Source organism: Phocoena phocoena, chromosome 2 (genome assembly GCF_963924675.1).
Source record: "Phocoena phocoena chromosome 2, mPhoPho1.1, whole genome shotgun sequence".
In the NCBI taxonomy this organism is placed as follows: Eukaryota; Metazoa; Chordata; class Mammalia; order Artiodactyla; family Phocoenidae; genus Phocoena; species Phocoena phocoena.
Window position 1 is genome coordinate 76,577,303 of NC_089220.1, and position 15,086 is coordinate 76,592,388.

Here is a 15,086-nt window from a genome sequence, read left to right on the forward strand (position 1 = left end):
AAAGTAAATTATTTTATTCCCAGAATGTGAGCAATGGTAGGATTGAATCTTTGTGGAGGAGAAAATGAGATATATTAACACAATTGGAAAGTGGGGAAGGGCAGAGAAAAATCTAAACTCTGACAATGAGAGCCTTCCTTCCTTTAATGTACATCTGTTGAGCTGTCGCCCAGCTTACCCCTGTAACTGGTTCTCCCCTGAGAAGGGGGTGCAAAGATGTTGTCCCAGCAACCATATTTGTGCTGTGCAGCTCTGCTTTTATGGGCATCTCATCCAGGTTAGGCCAAAGGCTGTTCCTGGGGAATTTAAAATGAAAACTCAGGGACTAAACGAGTAGATTGCAACATATAAACTTGCAAGATGTTCATGGCTCTTTATTCTACCATGTACACTATAGAAAAGGAGAAAACAGGTTCCAAGCTGAAGTGGAAGATGAAATCTGAGAACTGTACCTTCGTTCAAATCCTTTCCTGAGGTCGCTGCGTTCTCGCCCTTGCGTTCCACGGAGCACTGGTATATCCTCTAGTATAGTGTTTATGTGTTTTACTAAATCTAGTTCCAGTAGGTGTCTATCACTTGAACCCAGTGTCCTAACTTATGCACTTATCCAGAACTGACCAAAATGATCTCCAACCTGCTGAAAGCCTTCTCTTTTTCCCTCAGTCAATGCAAAATTGGCTGTGTTGCCTCCATATCCATCTTGAATGAATGGGTCAGAAGGAACTTTCTAAGTTAAGGGAGCAGTTGGGTGAATACATGTCCTGGCTCCGTCACTTACTAATTGTATGATCTTGGGAAAGAAACCTTTCTGAGCCTCAGTTTCATCATGAGTAAAATGGGGGAAATATCTACTTCATAAGTAGAACTGTTTAGAACACTTTACATGTATTATCATCCCACTTAATACTAACCCTGTTCATATAAGTGCTCAGTGAAAGTTCATAATTATTAATATTCTTACTTTTCAGATGAGGAAACAGAGGTTAAAATTTTCCCAAGCTCACCTGCTGGTAACGTAGAGCAAGTCCTGTTAACTACTTCCTACAGTGCTTCTCTCATAAGCTAAACTAAAAAAGCGAAACATTCACATACCCATGATCAACACACAGCCATACATCTATTCACTTGCCCACCCTCTGCCTACAGCTGCTGGCATGATCTGGGGACTTGCCTCTCTCCTTCCAAACACTCCTCAGAAGGGGTGGTGTAGTCAAGAGAAACTGACTTCCAAGGCAAAGCAGTTCTAGTCCTAATGTCTGGTGCCTAGAGTTTCAGACACTGTAAACCTAAAGATCCTTCTAAAAGGCAAATCCGATGGGGTCATTCCCTTATTAAAAACCCTTTGTAGAGTCTCCATAGACTTCAAAATATGGGACCCTGACCATGGTCCCTCCAGATTCACTTCTTGCCACTTTGATCCCACTTACATCTTGAGTTTTCCTCATTTCCCCACTCTTAAGTTCTATATGTTTGCTCACCTCTGGACCTTTTTGATTATTTCTTCCTCTCAACTCTCTACCCCACCCCCATCCCTTTCCCTTGTCTACCTCTTACATTTTCTTCAGGACTTAGTGTAGAAATCACCTTTGTCAAAAATCTTCCAGATGCCCCAAAGTCTTGGATAAGAGACTCTTTTTTTGTCCCCTTTCGTGCCTGTGCTTACACCGTTATAGATTTTCATTTTATCGGATTACCTGTTTACTTCTCTGACTTTCCTCTCTGGACTCTAAGCTACCTGGACTGGAAAGCACTAGTAATACAACAGTCCTGTTCTCAAGGAAGGGTGGGAAGAATCTTAATTTCTCCACTATAACAGTTCTGGGTGGCTGCCACATACAGCTTCATCATTTTTAGGGATCCCAGCTCAAATCAGACAAAAATGGAGATCAGAGACTCGTGGTGAATTAAGCTACTTCTCAGGGAAGCACAAAGATACTAACCATGCTAGAAGAAAGCCCACAAAACCCAGGAGTCTTACCTTACAACCATCGCTTATCTCAGGTATGCACTTACTATTTAGTAAAGACTACGTTTTGAAGCACCTATACTCTTGAATGTGCCAAAGGCTATTAGGTGAGGGGACACAATGGTGAACAAAATAGCATGACTCTGGCTTCAGAGCTTAGAGTTTAGTGGGAGAAATAGACATGAATAACCAAACACATAAATATATGTAATGAAAACCTTGATAGGTGCTCCACGGAAAAGTCCTGGGTGCTATAAAAGCTCATAACATGGGAATCTGGACGAGAGGGTAGAGGGCCAATGTAGGACCACTTTGCTGAGAAAGTGACCTATGAGGTAAGACGAAAGACTACATAGGAATAAACTAGGCTGAGGCTGAGAAGAAGGGATGAGAATGAGGGGCTTCCCAGTGTGAGCTGAGGTAGGAGGGAGGTCGGCCCCTGAAGGAACGGAGAGAGCCATATAGCTGGACCACTTTTGGAAGAGGGGAGAGGAGAAGGCCTGGACAGGTAGGCAGAGGCCGCCTGGAGGCCTTGCAGGCTTGAATTCGCCTTATCTTCTCGAGGACACATCTCGCTCCTCTCAGGACAAACGGTAAGGGAAAATCCTGTGTATGGCGTTCCATGGTCACCTGGTGTGACTGATTACTGTTAACCAGTCTCTAAACTAACTGTGGTATATGAAAATCACTGCCCCAAAGCCTAGAGTGTTTAGTAGAAACCTCAGGTACCCAAAACCTTTGAGATAATATGTTAATGGAAGAAAAACAAGCTTTGCCTTCCCTCCTGACTTGCTCTCCGGCCCAACCTCACATCTTTAAATGATGTGGCCCAGCAGATGTCTGTGACATAAAGCAGCTGCTCTTTCCCTTCATCTTCTTTGGGGCTGGTAGGGATTGGTTGGGAAGGAAGTTCCTGCTCTTCTTCAAGGCGTCTCGAAGGACTCTGAGCTCCTGGTAGGCTCTCAGACCTCCCACTCTGAACCAACTGCTTGAGGCTCTTTTCCATCCTCACTGCTTCAAGTTTTATGTATGTAAATATGTGTGTGATTGTATGTATTTGATTTTGAAAGTGTCCTTGCAGAATCCTACTGACAACTTCTCCAATTTCTGCATTCCTACCTGACCTCTACCTTGAGAAGGGATTGGATTATGGAATAGGAAGGTTAGGCTGTATCCTGACAGGGCAAGACTCCTTTCTGAAAGGCCTGGGAACCAAACTGGATAAAAAAAGACCAGAGGATTGCTTGTGAGAGCTTCTAAGTGGAATGTTGGATATAATCCACATTCATCTTACTACTCTTCACTCACTTTCTCTTTTCAATCATATAAGGGTTCTACCCTCTGCAGTTCAGATTTTGGTGCTAGTTTCCCCTTCTGCCAAAGAGCAGGGAAAAAAAGAGGCCTAGAGAAGGGAAATGTTTGTGCTTGGGGAGGAGGAGAGCTGGAGGCCTCCAGCCATCACTGGAGTGATTCTCTTTGTACTGTTGTCCTGTCCCTCGTTCTGTTAGTCTGTGTTCTTGGAGGCCGGGACAGTGTCTTATTCCCCTCTGAAGTCACATGGTTCCCACAGAGATAAATAATTATCTGCTGAACAAATGAGTAACCAAACAGAGGAGTAATCAGGTTGCCTGGATGGTGGTTCTTGGATCTAAAAAGATGGTGAAGGAAAGAGGGTACAAAGATTTGGGGCATTTGGAGAAGGTGGCGCCAGTGAAAAATAGAGGAAAGAAAAACAAAAACAAAATGACTGTGAGTAAAAATGAAACAAGGGTTACTGATTTTTTTTTTTAACATTTAAAAAAAAATAAATTTGTTTATTTTTGGCTGCGTTGGGTCCTTGTTGCTGTGCATGGGCTTTTTCTAGTTGAGGCGAGCGGGGTTACTCTTTGTTGTGGTGCATAGATAGGCTTCTCATTGTGGTGGCTTATCTTGTTGCGGAGCACGGGCTCTACGCGCGCGGGCTTCAGTAGTTGTGGTGCATGGGCTCAGCAGTTGTGGTTCATGGGCTCTAGAGCACAGGCTCAGTAGTTGTGGTGCATGGGCTTAGCTGCTCCATGGCATGTGGGATCTTCCCGGACCAGGGCTTGAACCTGTGTCCCCAGCATTGGCAGGCGGATTCTTAACCACTGCACCACCAGGGAAGCCCCTGTTGTTTGAATTGCAGATGTCAATATGAACTCATTGTTTTTAGTAAGTATACACATATACATATTTTTTAGTTCCATCCACTGAAAGGGCCTAATAGCAATGAATACATCCTGATTCTAGAACTGAGTCAGGTACCATTCTCTACTTAATGAAACCAGGGCTCCTTGAAGAAATGGCTGATTCTTGGGTTGGGGTGGGGAGAGTAAAGATGAGCCTGGAATATCTTCTTGTACCAGAAAGTAAGGGAGTGCTCAACAAATGTTTGAACTATGTCAAAGGGTCACAGGAATCATCTTGAAGGGGCTCTTACTGCATAAATTTGTGACAATTTTAACATTGAAATAATGACAGTAATGGGTTTTAACCAATTATTATGAGTTTGTTAGTCTATAATAGTAATAAATTAGTAAATAAATAGATAATAAAGAGGGAACAAGTCTTCCTTACAGTGGAATGCCAACCACTTGGCAATCATCATAGGAATAACTTGATGAGAATAATAAAGATATGCTACAATTATTGAGTGAAAACCTGATGACCCATAGGACGTTTATAGAGGCTTAAAATCTCTTTCTCAAAATTATTAGTTGCAGAGGGAAAAATAGTAAATTTATAGTGGAGAAACGTGGAGGGGTGGATGGAAGGTACACTTTAACCAAGCGATCCATGTTAGTGTCACCACTACTGGGATAAAACATCATGTCTTGCTAATGTGAGGCACTGAGGACACAATATCACATTTGTGACATTCCTGTCCAAATCAAAACAAACAAACTGAATCTGATGTGAAACATCAGACAACCGCAAACTGATGGAAATTCATTTTTTTTTAAACTAACCCTTTAATTAATTAATTAATTTTTGGGGGCTGTGTTGGGTCTTAGTTGCGGCATGCGGGATCTTTGTTGTGGTGCACGGGCTTCTCTCTAGTTGTGGCGTGTGGGTTTTTTTCTCTTCTTTAGTTGTGGCGTGCATGCTTAAGGGCGCTTGAGCTCTGTAGTTGTGGCGTGTGGGCTCCAGAGCGCGTGGGCTCTGTAGTTGCGGCATGGGAGCTCAGTAGTTGTGGTGTGAGGGCTTAGCTGCCCTGTGGCATGTGGGAACCTAACTCCACGACCAGGGATCGAACCTGAATCCCCTGCATTGGAAGGCAGATTCTTTACCACTGGACCACCAGGGAAGTCCCTGGAAATTCTTTTTTAAAAATTGGATTGAATGTACGCTAAAGAAATGACCATATCATAAAAGACGAAAGAAAGCTGAAGACCTCTTCCAAATTAAAAGAGTCCAAGAGACATGACAACTAAATGCAGTGTGTGGTCCTGGATTAGATCCTAACTGGAAAAGAAATTCTTATAATGAACATTGTTTGAACAACTGGTAAAAGTTGAGTATGGACTGTATTACATAATTATGATTCACATAATAATATTACTGCAATGTTGAATTTCCTGATTTTGTATTTGTATTGTGGTAATGTAAGATAATTTCCTTGTTCTTAAGAAATACCCACTGGAGTATTTAGAGGTCAGTGGATGTGATGTCTGCAACTTACTCCAAATGGTTGAGGAAAAAAAAATGTGTACACACACACACACAGCACAAATGTGGCAAAATGTTAACAACTGGGGAATGTGGGAGAAGGATATCAGAGTTCTCTGTACTATTATTGCAGCTTTTTTTCTAAGTTTAAAATTATCCTCCCCCCCCAAAAAAGTTGTATGTTTTAAATAATTTTTCTTCTGGTTCCTTTCTGGATGCTTAAAAAAAGTATTTCCCTTCTTCCTCTCACTCTCAATCTGGGGCTCTTATTGGAAAGAATTATATAATCTCAAACTTTACTGGTGATATGAGTAGGAGGAGATGGGAATTAGTATCCCTTACAATGGGAATGAAATGACTGGGGCACCAGCTCTTTGAGCAGTTGGAGAAGAAATGCTGCTGTTCTGGTTTGTTGCAGGTATTGGCTAACGTGCCCTGGATTGAGGTCTGCCTCACCTCTCTCGTCCTGGAGGGTGATGGGATCATTTTAGTCACAGGAATCTTGTCATCATTATTTCATCTTAATTTGGTCATTTGGTAACTGAGAGGAAAGGGGAAAATCACAAAGGTGGCAAGAGGGACATGTATCTACATTGTATATCAACCCCTACCACCTTAAAAGGCCAGGCAATGCGAATGTGTGTGGAATCTCTAACATAGATGGATCTGTCAAGCTCACTGAGACCATTTTCTTTCTTTTTTTTTTTTCAAATTTATTTATTTAATTTATTCATTTTTGGCTGCATTGGGTCCTCGTTGCTGCATGGAGCCTTTCTCTAGTTGCGGTGAGTGGGGGCTACTCTTGGTTGCAGTGCGCGGGCTTCCCATTGAGGTGGCTTCTCTTGTTGCAAGAGCACGGGCTCTAGGCACGCAGGCTTCAGTAGTTGTGGCACATGGGCTCAGTAGTTGTGGCTTGCAGGCTCTAGAGCGCAGGCTCTAGAGCCCAGGCTCAGTAGTTGTGGCGCACGGGCTTTGTTGCTCCAAGGCATGTGGGATCTTCCTGGACCAGGGCTCAAACCCGTGTCCCCTGCATTGGCAGGCAGATGCTTAACCACGGTGCCACCAGGGAAGCCCGAGACCATTTTCTTATTTAAACACTTTGCGTTGGACTACTGTGTGGTTAAATTTCTTTAATATCTAGAACAATGCTAGTATGATACAGAAAAGCAATCCAGTCCCCACATCCTTTGCTGTGAGTCCAGTATTTACAGTAGACAATGGGATTTTTCTCTCCAGAGATTAGGTACAGATTTCACAATGACAAAGAGCCAAACATCAGCATCACCCTCAAAAGACATTCACCAAAGGAGCAAAGCAGAGACCAGGAATACTGACAAAATGCTTTAACCAAACATTGTACTGAAAACAGATTCCTCAATAAGCCATCAAATTCACAGCAAGGAGAACCAAACCACAATATTAGCAACATAGCAGTATCCAACAGGCCACTAATCAAAGATGCACATAGTGTACCACAAACAGAGCTTTGGAGAAGCTCTTAGAGCTCTAAGCTCTAAGAAGGCCTAAGATCCAAAGTCAGTCCACACCCTACCCATCCACGCATCAGGTCCCTGTAGTTTACAGTTGGATCTGTTCATTCTGAGGACCCCACCAGAGGCCCTATTCTAAAGAAGTCTACTTTCCCCTAGTAGTTTGGGGCATTCTTTTTGTCTTTGTCAAGGGGCATAGGTAGTCTTCATAACTGGTTGCCTCCCAAAGCCCATGATGTAGGAGGCATAGGCCTCTCAATGAATTTCACAAAAGACAAAAAAAGGCTTAGTTCTAGGCAGTTGTGGGGTGAGAAAAGTGTGCCTCCACCAGCCCACCCCCTCAGTTCTGTGTTCTTTTGTTTGAATTAGGTTGTATCTCTGTCTACTGTGAACAGTGAGTGAGCTCAAAGTGCTATCCTCTTGGAGGGATTTTCACTTTTGTCAAAGCCTTAAACTCAAAGAATCAACTGTTTATCCAGAGCTTATGAAGCCACATCCTGTTGGCATCTTGTAGACCTGGGAGTCTCTGTCTTGGAGAATTGAGCCAGTTAATATTCTCTACCAAATTCTTGGTGGGTGTCAACCTGCCCTTCATAAAGCCTCAGCAGCTACATTGCTTCAAAGATGTTTCATCTCAACATCAAGTCCCTACAGGGCTGGAGAGGCCTGGGTTTCCACTTCCCTGAAGCGTCCTTGGTACTCTGTAGAAGAGGCCAATTCACTCTTCAGTGGAAAGCTTGAAACTCTCCTATACTCAAGTACATACCAAATTCCCAGGACAACTAAACCAGCTATTTTTACATCCCTTTAGCAAATGAGGCTGAAAAAGAACTGGCCCACATTAGGTGAAAAGAAGTCCAGAGATTTTTATATACAACTGCAGATGTAATTAACAGGTTAAATAATGAGTTTCTGTCTGACAGGAATGTTTCATCTTTAAAATCCTTGTTGTATGCTATACTGCTGCTTTCTTTGTGGACTGTTCATTAATTTTATGCATTATTGTATTGTTTTGATTTCTTGCACATTGGTTTATTTTCAGAATTATCAAAGAAACCTCTTAGATTTGGTCTGTTTATATACGCAGAGATTTCAGTTAAAATTTGGTTTTTGGATAATCCTGATATTTAAATGTATGTTGATAACTTTTATTTTCATACATTATTATGGCCTACATTTTGTTTTTAAAGAAAACATGGTCATTTTTAATGACCATAGCCAGCATTACTGGACCTCAACTGTATTTTTCTGGGCTTCTCATTTTTGTGAATTTGGAGAGGAATGACTAAGTAAGTCATTTCTTTTTTTTTTTTTAAATAAATTTATTTATTTATCTATGGCTGTGTTGGGTATTCGTTGCCGCACGTGGGCTTTCTCTAGTTGCGGTGAGCTGGTGCTACTCTTTGTTGCGGTAGGCGGGCTTCTCATTATGGTGGTTTCTCTTGTGGAGCACGGGCTCTAGGTGCGCAGGCTCAGTAGTTGTGGCTCGCGGACTCTAGAGCGCAGGCTCAGTAGTTGTGGCACATGGGCTTAGTTGCTCCGCGGCATGTGGGATCTTCCCAGACCAGGACTCGAACCCATGTCCCCTGCACTGGTAGGCGGATTCTTAACCACTGTGCCACCAGGGAAGCCCAGTAAGTCATTTCTGAGCCATGATTTGGAGGACCTATTTTTTTTTAAAAGAGCCTTTCCCCTGCTGTCCCTCTAAATAGCATTTCTGGCTGGAGACAGCAAAGTGACCTGCTTGTGTCTGGGTGTGAATTGAGGGTCTGGATGAGGGCCTGCAAAAGGGCCTGGAAGAAGTTCAGAAGCATGGAGTGAAACCAAATTTGTTTTGCACATTTTGCCTCAGGTTTGCCTTGTGAAGAGATTAGAAAGACCTCTGAAAATAATTTAAGAGAACCATGATTAAACAGACTGGAGAAGGTCTTTACCCAGTGAAGAGCTGTCATACAATTAGTCTTCCTAAGGACAGAGCATAAATAAATGGGTTCAAAGGGCACAAACTACAATACATAATATTCGTTTACATAAAAGGAAAAAAGTCCCCACTGGTAAAAACAAAATAAATGACTGTGGAGACCTGATCACCTTTATTAGCAGAATAGAGGCTTCTCTGTAGGACTGGGTGTGGTCAGGTTCCAGTGTCCTTTCAGACCCAGGACTCTGAGAGGAAGGGTGGTTCTGTGGGGACCAGCCTGGCCTCAGTGGGTACCAGGAATTGGCATCAGTTGTGAAAAGGAAGAGCAAGAGCTTTGCTCAGATGTAGGGACAGGAAAGCATACCACAGTACAGAGCACATAATAGCTGCATAATAAATACTGATCAGTTCATAAAGAAATAGAATCTTAGAAGCCAGTTGAATATTACTCTTGTTAACAGGTGACACTGACTTACGTTCTCCTCGTTCTCACTGAAATGAGACAACTTCATAGACACATACATACTGCACAAAACTCTGTGACAGGTTTCCACCGGTCCTGCTGTTGCCCACAGAAGGTTGGACAGGAGCTCCCTCAGTTGTTGTTCGCTGTGACCAACTGCTCCTCCTCCTGTGAAGGGTCATGAGTCTGTCTCTTTACTTTGGTGGCAAACACTCCAGCAGCATCAGGCGACCCTGGTCATGGAAAAGAATCGTTCAATATGGCAGTAACTGTGGCAGCTGTGACTCTTTCCTTCTGGCGACGGACCTCGAGGCTTTCCATGTCCTCAGGGACTCAAAAGGTCTTTTTGAAAAGTAAAGCAGAATGAGCTCACCCGTCCTCAGAGGACCTTGACCTTGGTCATTCTTTTGAGGGGAGTCGTTACTTTTCAGGGGAGCTTGCTGTTCCCCTGCCAGTACAATTTCTCTTCCACTTTTTTCTTTTTCCATCGGCAGAGAAGCAGCATCTTAAAGGTCTTCCTGAAGGTTCTGTTGCAGAGGGCATAGCAAATGGGGTTGACAGTGCTATTGACATAACACAGCCAGTAGCCCAGGTGCCACAGGGTGACTGGGACACACTTGTCGCAGAAGGTGGAAACCAGGACCATGATGTTGTAAGGGGTCCACGTGATGATGAAAGCCAGGAGAATTGCACTCAGGGTCTGGGCTGCTTTCCTCTCTTTGACGAGGACCATCCTCTTTCGTTTGGTCATCTGATGGCTGAGGTTGGGATCAAGGCCTTTCGTCGAAGGATCCTTGGACACCGGGAAGGAGCAGGGCATGATTTTCACCTTGCGACAGCCGTTGTTGGTATCCTGGGTCCCATCAGCTTTCACCACCAGTCGGAACTTATAGGCCATACACTTCTGACTCTTGGGTCGATGAGCAGCAGCTGAAGACAGGAAGTATTTTTGGGTGTCATAGTCATTTTTTTCAGTTTGAGCGTTCACAAAAGTTTCCTTGACCTCTTCAGCACTGAATTCTTCCCTTGGGCTTTCCTTGGCCTGACTCTTGTAGACCACTTGAAAGACAGGGTCAGTGGTGGGCTTGTCTTCATCTTCTGAGGAGGGGTAGCTGCTACAGGTGGTTAGCTGCTCAGCTTTGCCCCACTCAGTGCTCGGGCCAGTGGCTCGGGATCGCTTCCCAGTGACGGAGGTGCTCCTGCAGGAGGATGGCCAGGAGGCTTGGTTCCTTTCCCTCTGGGCCAGTGTGGGCTGGGGGCAGCAGCTAAAGCAGGACGTGAGCAGAGCCTCGTGAGCTGGCCTTCTCTTCTCAGTTTCAGCCACACAGTCAGAGCCCTGGAGGTCGGCCAGGTCCTTGGTTCGCTTCTCTGTTTCCCGGTAGATTCGGCAGTAGAGGATTGTCATCACAGAAACAGGGATGTAGAATGCAGCGATGGCAGTGCCAAAAGTGATGGTGGGCTCCGAGAGGAACTGGATCTGGCACTCATCTGGTGGGACCGTCCGCTCCCCAACCAAGTACTGCCAGCAGAGGATCGCTGGGGCCCAGAGGATGAAGGAGATCAGCCAGGCCAAGCCAATCATGATGCCAGCCCTCTTTGGGGTACGCTTGGCCCGATACGTCAGGGGTCTTGTGATAGAAAAGTATCGGTCAAAACTGATCACCAGAAGGTTCATGACAGAAGCATTGCTGGCCACGTAGTCCAGTGCAAGCCAAAGGTCACAAGCCAGACTCCCGAGAGCCCAATGTCCCATGAGGATGTAGGTAGTGTAGAGGTTCATGGAGAAGATCCCAATGATGAGATCTGCACAGGCTAAGCTGAGCAGGTAATAGTTATTAACTGTCTTCAGCTGGCTGTTGACTTTGAACGAGATCATGACTAAGACGTTGCCCACGGTGGTGATCAGGCTCACCACAGCTGTCACAGCTGCGATGGTGATGACTTCCCACAACCTGTGGCGTTCCAAAGGCTGGTGGTTCACTGGGGTGCCATTGACGGTAGTAGCATTGTGGTAAGATTCCCCTTCCATCCTGGTGCAAGAGTTTACATTAGGAGTAAGTCTTAGGTTCTAGACTGTTCTCTTTTCTATCTCATTTCTCTGGCCAGTTTCTGGAAGAGAGGGAAATACATTAGCTCCACTCACCAGCATGAATTTCTTTTCCACTCATTGTTTATAATTTCTAACAGAACATTAAATGTGGTCCCACACCTATTCAGAGCAAGATGCTGAAATCTCTAAAGTTTTGATAACACTTTTTATAAAGGCATCTCCCCCCTTTGGTTTTTATGATTACCAATGCCTGAGGCCTTTCTTGTACATGAGTCTGCTGCCCTCTTGTGGTTCTAATGGGCAATTTTAAAAAAAGGGCTGGGAAGATGACAAGGGCAAACAAAAAGAAAAGAATCAGATTGTTGGAAAGCAGGGAAGAGGGGAAAACAGGTGATGTTAAGTTATCTTAGACTATGGCCTTGAGGTCAGACCCTCTGTTTTTTGTTTTTTTGTTTTTTTGCGGCACGCGGGCCTCTCACTGTTGTGGCCTCTCCCGCTGCGGAGCACAGGCTCCGGACGCGCAGGCCCAGCGGCCATGGCTCACGGGCCCAGCCACTCCGCGGCATGTGGGATCTTCCCGGACCGCGGCACGAACCTGTGTCCCCTGCATCGGCAGGCAGACTCTCAACCACTGCGCCACCAGGGCAGACCCAGACCCTCTGTTTTTTAAGCTCCTGGTGATAAGTATCTATTTTTCATTCACTTGGGAAAAAGACAAGTTGTATCTACTTTATAGTCCAAGTTTATTGAGTTTAATTATAAATTCAGTTATTAAACATTATCGAGGCACTGTTGTGAGCCAAGGCTGTATTACAGCACTTCTCCCTGACTTAATGCACACACTCCCCATGAGTACCTAGTTTTCATCTAGAGGGTTTAAAAGTTGCCCCAGCTGCTGAAGATGTTGACCCTCCCTCCATTTTGGGGCTATTTGCATTGTCACAAATATTTTAAATTATCTTTTTTTCTGATTTTAAAGTAATATGCTCCTTGTAAAAGTTCAAGCAATGTCAAGATATATAACTTAGGAAGCGAAAGTTTCTTCTAATTCCATCTTGCCAGGGTAATCAATGCTAACAGGTGTATTTTGACAGCTTTTCCCTATGCATATACATGCTAACAGGTATTTAAACACATTTTTTTCTAATGGGTGGATTTTTAATGTTTACACTCTAAATTTTGTTTTTTACTTAAAGAATCATCATGGACATCTTTGGATCAGTACATCTTTTGGATCAAAGCTATCTTTTAAATTTTAATGACTACATTATCCCACTTAATGGATGTACTATAATTTATTTAACCAACAGCCCATTGACAAATTCCAACTTTTAAAAATAAAATAAAAAATTTTCTTTTCTACATTAAAGATTTATGTACATGATAAAAAGCTTCAGTGGGTACAAAAGTGTAAATGGTAAAAGATAGGTTTCCCTCCCACCTCTGACCTCCAATCTCCTAATCCCCCTTTTCCAGAGGTAACCACTGGTACCATGACTTATCTTTCCTTCCAGAGATATAATATGTGCATACAAATTATATGTGGTGATATACGAAAAGTACCATTTTAATTACATTTCAGGTACCTTGACATGGTGATAGATCGTGAAGGAGAAGAGTCTTTTTGATGACCCTCAAAGCACATCATATAGGCAATACTGGTTCTGCCTACTGGCCAGTTTTGACACTCCTTTGATAACAGTAATTGATATAAATAATTTGTGAAGGACTGTAGATCTTCTTGGCTTTGTTTTATATTTTCAGCTGTATTTTTAGATGCTTTCCTAATACCTCCAATTCAGTATGGAACTGATGATATTGTCTTGTACCAGAAATCAGATTCTCCCAGCTTCCTGATCTTGCACCCTTCTCCTTCACATCCCAACGAATGCAGTCCAAATTAACCATGAAACATCCCTTTATGGGTCCCTTTCCATTCCTGCTGCTACCACCCTGGTTCAGCTTCTTGTTACTTTACACCAATAACTCCCTGGTGATATCAGTGTCCAAATGACGGCAAAACAAAACCCCAGGATGCCAGGTCACTCGATAGAGACTCCCTAGCACCTGAAATGACCAAATTTGCTCTACCCCCTGCAGTTCCCTGGGCAAATTTCATCACAGACTGTTTTTAATAGTCAGATCTCAGTCATGCAGTGCAAGATAGGCCCTACAGAAATTCCTTCCTTTTTCCTTCATACCTCCTTTTCTTCCTTCCCCCAATAAATATTTATTGAATATCTTTTATGTGATACACTCTAACACTAGGGATACCATTAGTGGGGATATAGATAAATAAATAGTACATATCAGGGGTTGGTACTGCGTGCCATAGGGGTGCATGGGAAGGACATCTAACCCGGTCTGGTAGGGGCAGGGGCATTACCTGAGGAAAAGATGTTTCAGCTGAGACTTAAGCATGACTGGGCTTTAACCAGGCAAAAGGGGTGTGTGTGTGTGGAGGGGTAGGGGGTTGAGGAAAGAGTGCCGCAGACGGAAGAGCTTGTTTGCAAGCCCAGAGGCAAAAGGAGGCATCAAGTTGAAGGAAGCCTGAGAAGTGACAGGTGAGACTGGAGAGGTTGAGGGGGTGGGTAGGAGGGACAGGAATGAACTTGAGAGTAAGTCCGCTTTTGCGGAGAAAAGTGTCAGCTATTTCCAGACTCCCCATCTGCTCTGAAAGTAGTCCCCACATCCAGCATGTGGGAGCATTAGCCTGGAGAGAAGTAATAAAATGGACTGTTTGCTGAATTTTTCTAATCAAGTCTTCAAAATAAAAATAAATAGTGTTTTGGAGGGATTTAATTTTTCTACTTAGTTGTATTAGAAGGTAGTGAGCAACTTATGAAAGGTTCTGCGAATGTGGGTGTGCATGTTCTCCTGTGAACGCATGTGTATCACTGGGTGCCTATCCTTTCTGATCTGTTTTCTCATTTGCAAAATAAGGAAATTGGACTATGCAACCTAGGATACCTACGTTTTTTTAAAATTTTTGTTTATTACATAGTGTGATGGTTAATTTTAAGTGTCCACTTGGCCAGGCTACAGTACCCAGCTGTTGGTCTAACACCTGAGTCTAGGTGTTGCCGTGAAGGCATTTTGTAGATGTGATAACATTTGAATCAGTAGACTTTGGGTAAAGCAGATTGTCCTCCATAACGTGGGTGGGACTCATCCAATCGGTTGAAATCCTTAAGGGAAAGGACCGAGGTCCCCAGAAGGAATTCTGCCTCCAGATTGCCTCCAGACTCAAGACTACAGCGTTAACTCCAGCTGGGATTTCCAGCCTGCTGGCCTGCTCTGCACACTGCAGACTTGTTAGCCCTCACAGTCCTTAAACATTTCTCCAAAAGCTCTCTCTCTGTCTCTGTGTCTCTCTGATAAATGGAATACACTCTGATAAGTGGAAAAGAAGATCATTTATAGTGGCAACGTCATGTCATAATCACATAACTGAACCTGGCATTGGGCAGCTTCAGGTTCAAAACCTAGTTCCACTACTTACTGTATGA

At 43.7% G+C, this 15,086-nt stretch overlaps 1 protein-coding gene across 1 annotated transcript; it reads right to left on the bottom strand.

Annotated features, from left to right (window-relative positions):
- Window positions 1–9,954: 9,954 nt before the first annotated feature.
- Window positions 9,955–11,556, bottom strand: CHRM5 (cholinergic receptor muscarinic 5). The gene has a single exon (XM_065871867.1). The coding sequence runs from the start codon at window positions 11,554–11,556 to the stop codon at window positions 9,955–9,957; it is 1,602 nt and encodes a 533-aa protein (XP_065727939.1).
- Between the last annotated feature and the right edge of the window lie 3,530 nt (window positions 11,557–15,086).

What these genes read in the sequence shown, in the direction of transcription:
- CHRM5 (XM_065871867.1), bottom strand. Translation starts at nt 11,556, where the DNA reads ATGGAAGGGGAATCTTACCACAATGCTACTACCGTCAATGGCACCCCA.